Source organism: Homarus americanus, unplaced genomic scaffold, assembly GCF_018991925.1.
Source record: "Homarus americanus isolate GMGI-L3 unplaced genomic scaffold, GMGI_Hamer_2.0 scaffold40565, whole genome shotgun sequence".
NCBI lineage: Eukaryota > Metazoa > Arthropoda > Malacostraca > Decapoda > Nephropidae > Homarus > Homarus americanus.
In genome coordinates, this window is record NW_024735503.1 from 1,557,505 (window position 1) to 1,574,482 (window position 16,978).

Sequence of the window (16,978 nt, forward strand, 5' to 3'; positions counted from 1 at the left end):
ACCTAATACCTACTTGGGCGCTTCTTGCATTTGGCATTGCTCGGCCAATCGCAATTATTGGTCTTCGCGTTCCAGTGTAGTCCAGGTACACAGCGATTCTCCACAAGCTCACTGTTGACGCACCTGCAAGGATAAAACACAAAACCCATGAATCCGGATTGAGCTTTCTGTCATACAGAAACACAATTATTGCGAGATATTTTTTGCACATAATTCTTCCACCAGATTTTTCATTCAATTCATTAAGACGATGGATTCAGTGAAGCTAAAATGAACAATGAGAACCTACCAACTGTGGTTGATTAGAAAACAATAAAAAATGGGTATCATATGTGATATACATAAGGAGGTGATTAAGTAACAAGGAGAGGTGATTGGGAAGCAAGGAGGAGGTGATGATAATGATGAAGAAAATAAGTCAAGATGATGGTGAAGTCGAAGGTGAAGAAATGAGTCAAGCTGTAGGTGAAGGTGACTGACTAGGTTGGAGCCTTACTTCAGGAATTGGTCACAGTTGCCAATCTTGGGGAAGTATTCGCCGGCTTTACACGAGTCGCCGGGTCTTGGACCTCCTGCTTCAGCTGGTGGTGGCCTCATGCCTGCAGTCGTAGTGGGCCTCCTGGTGGTAGTTATGGTAGTCAACCAGGGCCACCTGGCGGTAGTTGTAGGAGTCGTGGTTGCTGTTGTTGTTATTGTTGTTGGTGTCTGTGTAGTAGTAGGAGGCCAATGAGGCTTCTGTGGGGTGGGTGGCCACTGAGGCGTCTCAGTACTGGGAGGATACGGAGGGGCCATAGTTGTGGTCTTTTTAGTGGCTGGCTGCCAGGGGGTCATCCAAGCTGGGGTGGATTGGGTTGTACCTCCCTCCACAGTAAACTTGCCGTACTCTGAGGTAGTGGGCTTCTTGCTGAACACTGATGACGTCAGAGAGGAAGAGAAGAACAAAGTTAATGGAGGATGTCCTCAAGAAACAGACTCCTTGACCCTTGATACGAGAGGGAGTCTATCTATTGATCCTAAGTCTCTTTCCCTCCGTATTAATGTACCTCAATTTTAATATTATATTATGAATGGTTTATAGAGTATACAGTGGCCTTGGCCTATTCCTTTCACCAATATTTTTTTTTATATCACCACATTACAGCCCAAAATAAATTGATCAATAATGTCATTCTATGCTAATAATAACTGACACAATGGTTATCTTAGCTTTGTCATCCTTCACCAGTAATGTATTCCATTATTATATCCTGTGTATCAATTTCCTTCACATCAAGCATTATAACACAGTCAACACAGCAATTGTCATACATCAACACGTCATGTTTTAGTCATTCATCAGTAGCACGTAAGGTAAAGCTTTCACACTTCATAACACAATTACCAAAATATAACAATAAAACAAAACAAATACATATCCCAAGGCACCAACAGTTAGGTTTTTCTTACAATTACCAAAAACCAAAGCGTAAGCAATATTTGGGTCCCAAGACGATCTTGATCATCAACTTACCATCTGAAGATACGAAGGTTCAGCGGCCAGCGAAGGACACACACACAGCGAGGGAAAAACACACGAGAATACTATTACAGCATGTGACTTTAATAATAAACTCAATAGGGACGACAAATTAAACTTAAGAAGCTCAAATTCTAATTACTTCTCTTCAAAATTAAGTATTCATGAAAGTCCCGGATTTTCAATTAGGAAGTAAAATATTCGACAATAATACACAATTGGTTAGTATCGTGTACAATGATGGTGCGTTGGTCCTGTTTCATATTTTATTTTTTTTTTTTTACAGTATCTCAAAAATTTGGTGTTATTGATCATATTTGATTTTCGTGACAATCTGAGAATTTTTGTACAGAACGTCTTGCTGATTTTTTTTTTTTCGTGAGCTTTGGCAGTATATGTTGTGGTGATTCGTGACCTATGTGGATTGACTCGTGACGTATGTGGATTGACTCGTGACGTATGTAGACTGATTCATGATGTATGTAGATTGACTCGTGACGTATGTGGATTGACTCGTGACGTATGTAGACTGATTCATGACGTATGTGGATTGATTCGATATTTACGTTGACTGATTCATGATAAAGATTAGTGGATTTCGTGCTATATAATGTCAGTTTCGTGGTTTGGTTTGATGTACTGTATTATCGTAAAAAAAAATTGGCTGGTTTCGTCACTTTGTTCTGTGGTTTGTGACCTAAATTTGTCGGTTTCTACTCATTTTCTTCATAGACTTTGTTGGTTTCGTTATATTTGTTTACTGGTTTCAAAATAGATTCGTTGTTTTTTTTTGTGAGATAATTTGTTGGTTTCTTGATAAAAGTTCGTTAGTTTCGTGTCAAATATTTTTGGATTCGTGATGGAATATGTTGGTTTCAACAGATTAAACTTGCTGATTTTTTAATAAAATTTCTTGGTTTCGTGATGTAAAATATTTGGTTTCATAAAGTTCTCTAAGACTCGTGTTGGAGGAACGGGAGGAAAGGTGGAAGGAGTGGTCATGTAAAGCCTATAGTACGTTGAAAATAGATCACTGGTCTGTCTTACCTACCACACAAGGAAGAGTCCCCACCCATGTGTTTCATCCCGACAAAAAGAATCCCCACAACTTACCTGAGGCGTAAGTAGTGGTCCTAATGGGCGTGGGCGGGGTAACTCCAATAGATGGCTTGGCACAGTTTCCTCCAGGTCTTGGGGGTGGGTAAGGCACACTCCTCAGGACCCTGTTGATGGAGCGGAGGTTGGGCATGGACTCTCTGCAGCATTCATTATAGAGATCGTCGAAGCTCAGGTCCCACACCATGGCCCCACCATAGCCGGATTCCTTGATGAAGGTGGCCTTACGCTCGGCGGTGGCCGGGTCGTCATAGGAGTACCACTGGTCGCCCTTGTGAGCATAGGGGCCGATGGCTCCTGTAGCATCTACCACCTTCGACCACCCTGGCGTGCGGACTGGTGAAGAGAGAGATAAAGGTAAAATATTAATCATCTCAAGGGATATTTTTTACTGAAACAAAATATTCCCAATTTATTTACTTTTATTTCGTTTCATGTCCAGCGTCAGCCGACATGGAGGTACTGCGCCTTTATGTAACCAGCAAATTACTTATTTTTGGCTGCAATCTGTCACTTCAACTGCAAACCTTTCCTGATCTGACTGACAGAAGTTTCCTGTTTGTGCATTTTTAATGCAACTTAAAGCAGCCAATTACTAAGTCTTAGTCACTTATTTTTCCAAGGTTATTTACTTTATATATTCTTCAAATTTAATCAAAAGTTGCTTCCATAAGCCTTCACTCGGCTCAAACACCTGCACTTCCCCAAAATAAACTTAGAAACCCATTCACAGGTGAACTAGAGTTGCACTGGGTGTAAAGCAGCTACCCTTAGGTCAGGAGGAGAGTGTACTTCGCTGTCACACCCTGCAAATGGAAGTAAATCCTCCACTTGACATGATGTTACATTAGTGGTTAGGTTAGTTTAGGTTAGGTTACGGTGTTTAATCATGTCAAATAAACCACGGTGCCTAAACTCATGATCCGACAGAACTACCACAACTCACCAGCCTGGCAGATCTCAAAGTAAGCGAGCATCCCCCTCTGTTGAGTGATGGTCCCTCGCTCACCACTACCAGAGACGGGGGCGTTGAGGCCATTCTGGGAGGGGTTGGTCAGGGTGAACGTCTGCCCATAGAAGGGTATACCCATCACCAGCTTCCCTGGGTCGGCACCTCTCTCCACCCAGTGCTTGAGGGAGTACTCAGTGTTCTGACTCACGTACCTACGAGGAGAAGGAGAAGTTGTTAGCATGTTGGCAGCATGCGTTGGGTATGAAACAGTGTAGTGACTTTGTGAGAGAACTGGTATAAAAGACAGACAGATAGATTTAATGAACTCACTTGTCTTCAGGTCTGGTGTGGAGGGGAGCGACATGACCAGTCTTCCCCTCCCAAGCACCATGGAAGTCGTAGGTCATAACGTTAATGAAATCGAGATGACGGGACAGTTCAGGCACCTCGTAGGAGCGGTCAATGGTGTTGCGGGCGGGAGACACGGCGGCCGACAGTAACAAAGGCGGAGACTGGGTGTTGAAGGCTGCCTTGAGCTCCTGTAGAAGGTCAAAAGTGTTGTGATATGTAGGTCCTCTGAGGTTACTGTGTTATGTGCGGGGAACTCAAATTTTCACCAATGTTTAGATTCTGTTTATTGTTTCATTTCTGTCTCCATCTACATTATCTCTCTCTCTCTCTCTCTCTCATACAATAACTCTACCTTTATCAGGGAGGTGAAGCCCGACACATCAGACTGAGGGCCCTTAGAACAGTCCATCTGCCAACACTTGGGGAACATCCACCCAAAGTCCAGACCGTCAAAACCGTAGATCTTCAACACATCAGTAGTATGCTGCACAAACCTGCGTCCAGAGAGGTGAGAATCTCATATTTGTGGACCTGAATTTCATTCTTATGAGCCGGTAAAGTTATGTCAATGTTTTATGATATGTTATTGTTTACAGTTATCACCATCTTAATTGTATTACTGTATTATGTATTGATGTTGTTTATACGAGCTGCTTTGGGCGTTGTTCTTGTGTTATTGTATAGGATTTTGGAACTTGTGAATAAAGAGTTTCAAGTCTATTTTATTATCTTAATTTTTTCTTCTTTTAATTTTAGTATCGTGGGGGAAGATATACATTAGTACAGTATTGTATTGTGGTCTAATTATTATACTATAGTTATTTGTACTGTATGTAAATTCTCTCTCTCCAGGACTTACTTGGTGGCAGCCTTGGGGTCATTCACCAGACGAGAGTACTTGTTGCTCACAGAGTCCACCCAGCCTCCCAGACCCAGCATTACCTTTAGGCCCGGGGCTTTCTGGCGCAGTGCGAGGATACGTTCATAGAAATCTGAGAGTAGAGAATATAATCCGTTAAGGTGGTAGAAAATCTAGTACTAAACTTGACTACACATAATGGTTGCCCCTCGTCTAACGAGGATGGCCGGCCCAAGGGCCACCTTGGCGTGAATTTGTTTAAGGTGTAGAAGCTGTCATCAACACAACAACTACACCCTAAGTTAACGAGTCTCATGACCCAGTGTCAAGGAATAGTCCGAGAAAACCGGACAACTCGCCAACTGCACTGGTTAACCATTATCCCCGGAACACGATCCGCAAATCGATTAACATCCAGGTCCCCAATTACTGCTGGGTAGCCAGAGGCAAATGGCGTAAAGAAACTTGCCCAAAGTTTCACCCTGCCCGGGGATCGAACCCGGGTCCGCTAGCTTGCGAGGCGAGGAGACGACCATTACACCACATAACAATACACACACACACACACATACTTACATAATATATAGCAGACATACACACATCCACTTACAGTACATACAGTAATTATAAACATAGACACACACACACACACCAAAAACTTTGATTCAGAATTAAACTCACTGTAGTCAAAGTCCAAGAAAGGATCCAACGCACGCATCACCAACTCCGAGGGGTCGAGCATGGCGTAAGCGTATACCAGATGCGTACAGAGGGAAGGATCGACGTATTCTGGAGCAAACTTGTAAGGACTTTCTCTGTGATATGCCCAATTGGTGAAATAACACACCACTTTGTAGCCACCTGGAGGAAGAAGAAGAAGTCAGTGGGTAGGTGGTCAGGGGTGTGTTTAGGTGAGCTTGTTTTGATGGAGTGAGGAAGAAGGTGGAGGTGAGATGAAGGCAGGAGAAAAATGATAATAATGATCGTAATAACAACAACAATAATACAAATGATATTACCATTAATACCTAACAATAATAATAAAATACCCACATTAAAATAATCAGACTAAAAAGAGCACATCATGCTTGTACTCACTGGGATCAGCCATTTTTAAAAGGGCTTGAGTGTCGGTGGGCAGCTCCTTCTCCACCCATATGGTCTGCCCAGGTAAACAGTACTTCTGGTCAGGCTGTGTACACGCACCTGGACGGAGGGAGGAAGGAGGAGGTATTATACTCAGTGTTAATAAGGGTCAATAAGAGATGTGACATAACTTCATCCAATTACTATTTTAGTCTAGCTAAGAACTTGGAGACAGACAGTGTTATCCCAATGGGTCCATATGGGTAGGAATTAGGTGTTAAGTCTGTGTGAAAATGTACGTAATTCGCTTTGTTTTATTATATTTTTTGTGGGGTTCTTATTATCACGTTTGTAAGAGGTTTCAAATCTGGGACTCTTGGACGACCTTATGCTCAGATAAGTCATCGTCCCAACAGACCCTAATCACACCTTATCTAACCATTTTAATTGGGATATTGGGACCCTTTATGATTTTGGTCCATTAGGATAGATAACTATTAGGTTTGTCGTTTATAAGTCTGAAACCCCCTTTATAAATGGGGCCCACTGGGAATGGAACTTAATCATAATAAGCAATTTTAGGTTACGTTTGGGGCCCATCTATCAACTCATCCTTGTATACTATATAAATAAAAGTTCTATTCTACAGTAAAGTATTTCCATGATGAGTTAATATCACTCTTACCACTAAAGCGTGCATGCTTAGCGTTTGTTGTGAACACTTGATGTGCAGAGGCTATCATGATGGCTGATACAAGTGGTGGATGTCTTGTGTTATGTTGGTCCTAAGATGAGTTTTATAATCGTCACAAGCACCTATTAGTTACGAAGCACCTGGCGCACACATCAAAACACATCACTGTAATAGTCTGGGGAAGTGTTTTATCGGTGTTGGCTGTTAAACACTCTGGCTTTTAATGCTGTTTCTACCTCAGTTTCCAATTCTACGTATTGTATGGTTCCGTGTTCCTATGATGATTGAACAAAAAAAATATAGTTTCATTCCACGTTCCTTTATTAGATGAAGTGTTTTCTGCCTACCAGGTTTGTTAAACAGCGTTTGTCCATGTAACACGGTGTTGTATTTTTTTTTGTAGTGCATGTTAATCCCTGTCCATCATCTTTGATCCCCCTGTGTAATTCTCAGGTTAATTGGTGTCCAAGCCATGTACACAAGCTGGTCTCAAGTATGTGTCTGCGCATACGGATTAAAATCACCATGACTGTCTCATCTCGACAACGGTATCATCTTTACCTGTCCTTGGATGGAAGAATGTGCCATGTTGGCAGGAAAACCTGGAGGCGACGCCCTGCTTACACCAGGTAAACATTCGACAGTCTTCAGGGTCAGTAAACAGCCCATCCTTCTCACACTTGCTCTTACCTGTCAACACCCGGGATCAAGTCAACGCCTTAAACTCTCGTTAACTCTCCTCCATGTCTGTGACGCTGTGAGCCTATGACACAGCAGCCTTTGGCCTTCTCTTACTAATCTCAGAGCCTCAAGACTGTCATGAGTTCGTTACAGAGTAAACTCTTGGTTTTTCTAAGTTCATCTGTACTGTGAGGTGAGACAAGAACCCTGGCAGAGGTTTATTTAGAGTTTACGACACTCAAACACTACCCATTAGAGCACACTCCCCTTACACGCCCCTCTTGCTGTGTGCATGTGACAGAATATCCTACAGGTCCTAAAGCTGTCATTTCTGCCACACACACACATCTTACAGCCTCCTCAGTTGTGCTGTGAGCGTTTGACACAATCATTCTCTCTCTCACAACAGGAAAATGTATAGCTTAAAAAACATCATTTTAAAAGCCAAAGTTAAGTAATTATTATACGAAAATAGAGGAAATAATCAACAAATACAAGAAAAACAAACTGGATTAAAATAGGAGAAAAAACAAATAACGATAAAAAGACTAAACAGAAAATAAACAAGACTGAAATAAATTAACCGTTGGACGTTTTAAAGCAGAGAGAATAATCGGGTAAGAACTTGGCAAAAGATAACCAGAGAATTAAAAAAATGAGATAACTAATGAGCCAAGAAAGAAGAAAATTATATTAAAACAAAACATTTATATATATATATTTCTTCAGATAAGACGAAGTTATAATTGATAGATAAGAAAGACACAAGAGATAATGTAAATTAGATGAATTATAAAAAAGAAAGAAAAAGAGAAAGCAAAGAGAGAGAAGAGAAAGAGAGAAGAGAGAACCCAGAAACTCAAGACACAAACTTCAACAAAAAATTTCTCTTTTAACTTACTGAAATGTGCAGCACCAGTCCCACACTCAACGTGCTGTGGCCAGTTGCAGAGTCGACGCATCAGGTCAAACACCAACCCCTCCGGACACACAAACTTGTAAGCTATGAGTGTGTTATCACAAACATAGTACACAGTGCAGTCCACTTCCTCCCTGAAGAACCCGGGACCTGTGGATAGACGAGGTCGTTGTCTATGGGCTTAAGATTAGGAAGTGGATAGGTTAAGTCTAGTCGATTTGAGGATAGTAGGGAGTAGGTATTTATTCACTTAAAAAACATGAATGGATAGTACTCATTCTATTTCTCTAGATAGATAGAAGTAAGCACATAATTGGAAAGAGTTAATTTATATTCTAATCCCATTAAAAATAAATAAATAAAGAAACAGAAAACGGCAGCAGTCTCCTAGATGATGATTCCCTGCAAGAAGAGATTTTGGGTCCCCAGGTGAGTGTTCTAACATACATCCTTAACAAACAGGTGTACTCACGTGGGCAATTAAAGGATGGAACAGGTGTAGTAGTAGTCGGTTCCGTCGGGGTCATGGTAGCAGGTGCGTGGCTATGGTCCTCTTCATTGACAACTTCAGAAACATTACTGGCTGAATTGATGTTGGTAGATGTGGTGGTGGTAGTTGCGGTAGTGTCTCCTGAGTCTGTTGCTGATGGGGTAGGTGATGGTTAAGAGCCAGCCATCCATCTTCTTGGAGCTCCTCATCCAACCAGAGAGATTAAGGTAGGTAGGTGTGTGTGTGTGTGTGTGTGTGTGTGTGTGTGTGTGTGTGTGTGTGTGTAGGGGGGGGTGTCAAGCAGGAGAAGAATGGTAGTGAAACATGGTATGGAGATGCAATGGTAAAGGGAAAATGGTACTAAGAAGAGGAGAGTTGTACCAGAAACTCCGAGAGACAATTTTCTATTCCAACATGTTAAAAGATCCGATTCATTACAGAGGGGAGCAAACACCCAAACCGCTGGACCTCATCATAACTAACTGCATTAATAGAGACCGAAAAGGACCTGGGTGTGTATGTTAACAATAAACTGAAGTTCTTGGGCCATTGTGAGAAGGTGAATCATGCAACTAAATTAGTAGGTCTTATAAGAAGGTCGTTCAGATATCTAAACGGTCAGTCCCTCGTAACGATCTTCAAGAGTGAGGTGCTTCCCCGCCTGGAGTACTGTCAGTTGATTGAAAATGTCCAAAGGAGGGTCACCAGAGTGGTGCCTGCACTTACATCTCAGTTATCCAGAGAGACTAGAGCGCTTTCAACTGTCTAGCTTAAACTACAGACGGGCAAGGGGTGACCTAATTGAAGTATATAAACATCTCAAAAGGCACTACTCGCTTGAGTGTCCATACCTGGAGCTGGCGGACGTCCACCCCACAAGGGGTCACAGCCACAAGTTCAGAAAACTGTGAGTGCAAACATTTTCGGAGTGAGAATTGTGAACTCTTGGAACAATCTGCCAGAGAGTGTTGTGGCGACAAGACCAGACTTAACCAATACCGGAGCAGGTTCAGATACATTCAGGAGTCAGTGCATGTCCAGTACTTGCTAATAGTGGGTAACAGCGACGTGACCGATAGCCCAAGCGGCTATCGAGCCGTCAGTGGCGAAGAAGATAAAGTAAAAATAAGATACCTCTCATGATGACAAATGACGACAACAGTGTTACTGATCATGGTAGGAAGGACATGGTAGCGTGGTGATGGTGGGGAGACTGATGGTAATGCAGCGATGGTGGGTAAAAGATGATAGCGTGATCATGGTAGGTAGGACATGGTAGTGTGGTGATGGTGGGGAGAAGCATGATAGTGTGGAAGTCTTGGTGCTGTATTAATAGTGAATATGACATAGTAGTGTAGCATCATAATTGTGTAATCATAGTAGTGGTAGTGTAGGGGCAGAAAATGACACACATGGTACAGTATGGGAAGGAGGGGGGGAGGGGGGGGGTGGGGTTAACAGAGGTTGCAGGTACACCCGCTCTCCTCTCTCCCACCTACCAAAATGACAGCACATGTGTAAAGAGGAAGTGTACCAAACACAACACACCTGTATAACACAATCAGGGACTATTTACAGTACAGGTGAGTGTCGTCGTTATGTTGAGAATCCGGATGTACAACACTGCAGGTATACAGTACATATAAAGCAGGTCTTTGGTATGTACACCTGACAAGCAGAGGAAAACATACTGATGAACAAACAACAAAAGATGAAAGAAGTGATACATGCATAAAGATTTAAGAGAGAATGAAAAATGAATAAATACAGTCAGAGACACTACTAAAGATAAATAAACACACAGGAATAACATCATATGAAGAAATATTGTAGTCACATGGAAAGATGTTATTAAAGGAAGGAAACCAGGAAATACTGTAGCTAGTCAAGACCCCAAAGAAACGTGTAGTTAAGCGGTGGACATCTATGAAAAAAAAAGGTAAAATCACATCGTCAAACACATTCAAATTCTCTTAAAAAGTAAATATTCTATTTTACTTGATTGCGGCGGTGCGGTGGTAGTAATAGTAGTTGTCGAGGGTGTTGAGGGTGCTGGGGGTCCTACGGGTGTGTCGTGGACTACATGATGAGACATATCGCCTGCCAGGGTCTGCTTGAGCCCTAGGGTACGGCGGATAGTGGATAGGAGAGGCCATCGTTCCCCACCACACACTCCCTTGTAGTCGTCCAGGTCGATCGCCCACACCATTGCTCCCCCCAGTCCCTCCGCCTTGACCAGCTCCATCTGTAGTTAAATGCTTTATTTGTTCAATCATATTTCTTAGATGCCATATATATCACCTTCTGAATCAATGTAAACTTGTATGGTGATTCCACTGCTTTCCATCATATAAACGTCAAGCGTTTTTTTCATCTTTTGAATTGTAAGTTCAATCAACACTTCATTGTACCGTGGAGTAGCAATAATTCATAAAACACAGATTCACTTTCTTAAATCCGAGGCTGCCTCTATTATTATCTCTTCCTTAAATTTTATGGTCAAATATTCATATTTTGCAGCCGAGTGGTGGCTGCTGCCAGTGCTATAGTGTTATTTTCATAAGAAACCATAAAAGCTGAGGCAATATAATTTCAACTCTAATGTGACTTAAACAGAAAATATAATACAGTTTAAAATTAAAAATTACGAAAAAATGAGGAGTAGGATGATTTTGTAATAAAGGCGGGAGGTAGGGCTCCCCTTCCTCTGCTCCCTCATCACACTTCAACACAACTTAATGCATTATCACTATAATTCCAATATCATAAAGAAATAAAATTTCCCCCTAAAAAAATCCCCCATAACCCCAAATGAGTTATTATGTAGAATTAAATTCTCAGCGGTTTGTTTGCATAGCACGGACCCTGCCAGCCAGGCGCCTGTCTCCCTGTCTGTGTATTGGCATAACGCACAGGATGATCATGAGAAGGGAAGTTGTTTATGTAATATAGAACTACTTGTACAATATCTGTGTTACAGTACTATATTTTGGGTGTACAATATTATGTACAATATGTAGAGTAGTGTTTATTAAAACAACCAAACTAACCATTTCCATTTAAAACAATTAAACTAAAATTCGCCTTTGATCATTCACGATGTCTTCTGGTTCTTAGCCTCGAATTATCGCGATTCCACTTTTATCACAAATACCTTAATATGTTTCACACACTAGAAGAATAAACAAAAAAGTAAATTACAAACAAAATTGTTAAATCACATATACAGGTGTTTTAACCCTTTAAAGAAAACAAAGGTCTTCTTATGGTTACCACATTGGTGTAGGTAACAAACTAGGTGTGAACCAGAGACCCTCACGACGGGTCACTGGGTCGCTGCACAGATAACCTACCTTCTTCTTGATGTATTGTGGGTCATCATAACCGATCCACTGATCATCCTTTTTTGCGTAGGGACCGCCGACACTGTCACGCTTTAAAGTCCAACCGGTCTGCTCTTGCATCTGACAGATCTCGTGGTAGGCCAGGAAGCCTCTCTCCTGCGTGTACTGGCCCTCCTTCCCGCCGCTCTTTGCCTGTAGAATAAACAAGATTCACCTCAGAACCAATACATCCATTCACACCCACGCAGTTCTGTCAAGAGCGAGACACTATGTATCTACTTCATAATTCTGTCAAGGGTAATGTCGTGAAAAGTATCGCGATGTATGTGCACATATAACTGTATTCTATACTAAGTATTAAGATAGTATGTAGTATATACTCTTCTAAGCAGAGTTGTTCTGACGAGGAAACAAAGTGAAAGAACTTATGGCGGGAGGTGGCCATTTGTGTTTTCTAAACTAAGCTTTGTATGGATACCAAATTTAATGAAAATTCACTGTGTAGTTTAATAATTTACAGAATAAAAATAATTTATAGTTTAGAATATAATTAATATTAGGCCTAGGATAATTTCCCACGCATGGAGCAGAGGCCTGCGAGGTGCCGGACCAGACTAACAACATACTCCATAGAGACGGGACACTTCTAACCTCAGGCGCGGAGATCTACGAACCCCTAGATGTTGTAGCATCTTCTAACGACTAATCAATACATCACCACAGTTTATTTTATTATGTGCATCTCAAGACTCACAATTATCATGCCGTAATCTTCTATTAGATGCCCTGTGTCCAAATGATTTTTCCGACCACCATCCATTGCTCAGACTAAAAACCCTTCCTTTACTTTTATATTTCAGAGTTTATTTAGGCTATCAAACCCAGACTGTGTTTCTCGCCATGAACAGCTAGTAACACGTTGTACATTTTAACTAAGCAGCGATCATAATTAATTAGTTCCGGATTTTGATGTGTGTAGCCGTGGCATTTTATTACCTGCGATGGAGTAGGGTCTCGTATTTTTACTTTTACGTATTACCACGAGATCTGTAGCCCTACCACCAATGTGCATGCATAAATCGCTATTCCAAAATTACCGACAGACGAAGTATATCTGCTCAGGATGATATTTCTCACTTACAGTTCTGTTAAAAAAGCACCTCCTCCAGAGTTCAGTCAACAACAAAAAATATTAACATTCTCACTCACAATATCAACTATTAACAGAATCTTACTAGCAGCTTTATCAAAATTTAGTGCACTCTCACTTATCAGGAAACACAAACAAACCTTCATATACACAAATCCCCAGATGACTCCTCCCCCCCCCCCGCTTATTTCACCAGGAGATTAACCATCTTAATGATACCTGGGGGGAAGGTTAACTTAGGTTAGATTTGATTAGTGTTAGATTAGCGCTAAGAATATCAATCTTCAGGTGACACAGATCACCGATATCAATTGTTTCGAGTTTGCAAACACTATGACATCAATACTTCAGTCAGCGGTCTCCTACTCACTCTGGATCCAGGATTAGCATCATTCTTGTTAGAGAGAGTGAAGGATCTGCCATAGAAGGGGACCCCCACCACCAGTTTCTCCTTTGGTGCCCCCTTCCCTTCCCAGTAACTAACGCCATCCTTAACGTTGAGACTCCTAAATGACCATGACTCTCCGGGTCGGGTTGCTATGGGCGCGTGGTGGTCAGCCTTGCCATCCCAGGGTCCCCTCAGGTCATAGGTCATGATGTTGATGAAATCGAGGCTTTTTGCGATGCGATTCACGTCATAGCCTTCGTTCACACGGAACCTGGAAGTGGAGGAGGTGAAAGTTTGTGAGAGAGAGATACAAAGTGTCAGTCTCAGATTCATCTAACAGGATATTCACCCAGCAACAGACTCACCAATATGAACACTCACCTAGCAGGAGAGACAGCAGCTGAAAGGATCCAGCCATATGGTTTGAAAGCAATCGACAGCTCGTCCACAAGGTCAGCGAAGTTCTTCTTGTCAGCGTAGCGGCCACCACGGTCAGATGCAGCTGTACGACAAAATGTGAGCAGGATTGTTCAAATAAGATCCCAATTCTAACCTGACCTATCCTATCCTAACCTGACCTGACCTAACCATTATGACTGGGGCGTAGTTATGGTTGGTTGCCCATTCCGTTTAGGCCCCAGTCCTCATAGGCCCAAATCTTAATGGTTAAGTTAGCTTGATATCATGAAATTAGTTTTGAAGTCACGTACAGTGGCTGGAGTAAGGAAAAAACCCATGACTGTATAACATGATGTCATTATGTAAATTGTGATATTAAAATGTAAATAATGACATCTTAAGGTACATCATAGAGTAAAAATAAACAAGTGATTATAATGATAATCTATTCTTAATTTCCAACCATACTTACATGGTCTGACCTAACCTAACCTGACCTGACCTGAATTTACCTAGATACTCCCAGTCCAAATTGATACATTATCTGACCCAACTCTACACCCCTTACCTGGATACTCCCAGTCCAGGTCGAGACCGTCAAATTGGTGGTCCTTCAGAAAAGCGATGACTGACTGAACAAAGTCATCCCGACTCCTCTTGGTTGCGGCCATCGTAGAGTACTTCTTTCCTCCCTCGTTCCACCCACCGATAGCAATCATCACTTTCAGCGACGGGTTCTTGCTCTTGAGACCTACTGCCGCCTTGTACCCACCTGGGAGAGGGAGGAAGAGTGCGTGTGAGATAACGAGAGAGGGATGGTGTGTGAAATGGTTAATGAAGTAATATTCTATCACGTTCTGTTAAAATGTTCTGAATCTTGCTCGTATGACTATAAGATATTCAGTAGTCAAATGATTTTATGTAATATTCCAACGTGATTTAAGGATTTTTTACAATATCCTAGAGGACTCGAAGGATTTATATACAATACAGTACTCAAGGGTAACTTAAGAAGAGATAATGTTCCCCCTACAGCTCTAAAGATCAACTCACCCTTCACAATATCCAACTTCTCGTCAAGGGCCATAATGGTGTTTTCGTTTTCCTTAAGTCCTGCGAAGGAGTAGATGACGTGGGTGCAGGAGAAGGGATCGATATCAGCCACGGAGAAGTCAAAGGGCTCAGGCCTATACACTGACCAGGCGCCGAAGTAACACACCAGCTTGTAGTCTGTAATGGCGTGGGGGGGGGGGTGATTAGTGTTGGTCCAGGAGAGAGTAAATGATAGAGATTTCATTTTCACATCATTATTGACCATACAGTACAGTGATGCTTATGTACACACACCCACACACACCCACACACACCCACACCCACACACCCACCCACCCACACCCACCCACACACTCACCTCCACTATGGGCCCTGATCTCAGCCTTGTAATTTCTTAGCTCAGCTCCGGCGACATAACCCAAGTCAGCTTGTCTGAAGGGGTAAGGAATATCTGCGCCCACCTCCAGAGCATTGTCAGGTAGACTCCCTAGCCCCAGTAGTGACTCAGACCACTGGCCAAACGGTCTGCTGTTTAACTGTTCAGGGGAGAGAGAGAGAGAGGTGGTATTGTGGCGATGTAGAATAAGAGTGAGAGCTGATGTTGTAATGCAGTATTATTGTGTTAAGAAAGAGTCTGTGTAATATGACCTTTAATGGCCTGTTACAATCCTTTAAAGGCAATAATTAAGCGACAAACGCCCTTTGGGAATGATAAGTTTAAGGCGTCAAGCTCATACAGTCAAAACTCTCGACTGAAATGAGTCAAGGAATCTTAACATGTTGTTTAATGAATGCTAAGAAACCCATAAAGACCTGTGCTAACCTGTGCGGGCATTGGGCTGGCTTCCTCTGGGTCTTGGCTTGGGATGGAGAGAGGCGGAGACTCGACAGAGGACCTGATGCCAACCCACCCGTACTTGTCCTCAGGGTAAGCAGAGTCAGGCACCTCCACCACCACCGCAGACATCGCCTTCACATGATGGAAAATATATCACATTTTATTCCTTTAATCCATCAAATAGTTTATAGGAAAATATATAAACAATAAAAAATATATATTTATATACTGTATGCATCTTTAAAACTAGGAATCAATATTATACAAAAATGCAATGGAAAAATTGGTCATGTGTGAACAACATAGACGATATAGTTACCTTTATCAGAAATTCAAACAAATACTAAATAAAACAAGAAAAAAATACTGCTCACAATAACACACAAACAAATATACACAGAACTGTATACGCACAAATCTGCAAGACTATTTATTTATTTATTTTTAAAACAAATATAAAAGGGATTGACTGAAGGCATAAGGGGTAAGACGATGCCTTGGGTACACCAGTATCTCCATTGATTATTATTTACCGATGTATTGCTTATGATCTAATTTAGAATAAGTCCTTAATGACCTTAGATACTGACATACACTAAGACATTACAACAAAGACTCGGGGGAGGGGGAGGGACTTTTAACACTTTCCTAATCCGTATAAAAAAATTAATCAAATGAAAAGGAAATATAAAACACAGATGCTATAAAAATCTAAAAGAGAGTTTGTGATACATTTTGAATGGCAGTAAAGGATAAAGTGAAAAACATTGGGATATAAGAAGCAGCTTGAGGTACGCCACTACTCACCGTGTCTTCAATGCCGCCAGTATAAGGAGTCTGGAACCTGGGATAGGACTCCACATCTCCTCGTGAGAACGGGATCTTGTCCTCGAACTCACTGTGTTCTGCAACGTATGGCTGGGCCTCGATGGGTATGCTCTCGACCGCGTCTCGAAGTGGGATGTGATCAAGGTCCTCTTCCTCAGACTGTAACAATTATACAGTGAAGATACAAGAACTGTAGTACGGATACAGTGAATATAAAAGCTTACAGTGATTCGTGAAAGCTACAGAGGTGAAGTATACATCTTTATCAGTCATACTCATACATAGAACAGTTTCATACATGGACAAGACTCATG

At 41.8% G+C, this 16,978-nt stretch overlaps 1 protein-coding gene across 4 annotated transcripts in view; it reads right to left on the reverse strand.

Annotated features, from left to right (window-relative positions):
* The window catches only part of LOC121871198 (probable chitinase 10), a 95,207-nt gene that overhangs the window by 27,786 nt on the left and 50,443 nt on the right, over positions 1-16,978 (reverse strand). For 2 of the 4 annotated variants that reach the window (XM_042373377.1, XM_042373374.1), the window contains exons 4-25: positions 16,644-16,823; positions 15,822-15,968; positions 15,357-15,534; positions 14,999-15,175; positions 14,514-14,717; positions 13,928-14,048; positions 13,529-13,817; positions 12,018-12,200; positions 10,663-10,909; positions 8,647-8,817; positions 8,157-8,324; positions 7,136-7,264; positions 5,893-6,000; positions 5,476-5,655; positions 4,795-4,927; positions 4,288-4,429; positions 3,915-4,123; positions 3,579-3,796; positions 2,630-2,968; positions 1,511-1,513; positions 497-911; positions 14-123 (exon numbers count right to left, since the gene is read on the reverse strand). In XM_042373377.1, coding sequence (XP_042229311.1) covers positions 14-123; positions 497-911; positions 1,511-1,513; positions 2,630-2,968; positions 3,579-3,796; positions 3,915-4,123; positions 4,288-4,429; positions 4,795-4,927; positions 5,476-5,655; positions 5,893-6,000; positions 7,136-7,264; positions 8,157-8,324; positions 8,647-8,817; positions 10,663-10,909; positions 12,018-12,200; positions 13,529-13,817; positions 13,928-14,048; positions 14,514-14,717; positions 14,999-15,175; positions 15,357-15,534; positions 15,822-15,968; positions 16,644-16,823 — 4,051 coding nt within the window. The remainder of the gene's footprint in view (positions 1-13; positions 124-496; positions 912-1,510; positions 1,514-2,629; positions 2,969-3,578; positions 3,797-3,914; positions 4,124-4,287; positions 4,430-4,794; positions 4,928-5,475; positions 5,656-5,892; positions 6,001-7,135; positions 7,265-8,156; positions 8,325-8,646; positions 8,818-10,662; positions 10,910-12,017; positions 12,201-13,528; positions 13,818-13,927; positions 14,049-14,513; positions 14,718-14,998; positions 15,176-15,356; positions 15,535-15,821; positions 15,969-16,643; positions 16,824-16,978) is intronic. The other 2 variants (XM_042373376.1, XM_042373375.1) reach the window with 2 other exon arrangements.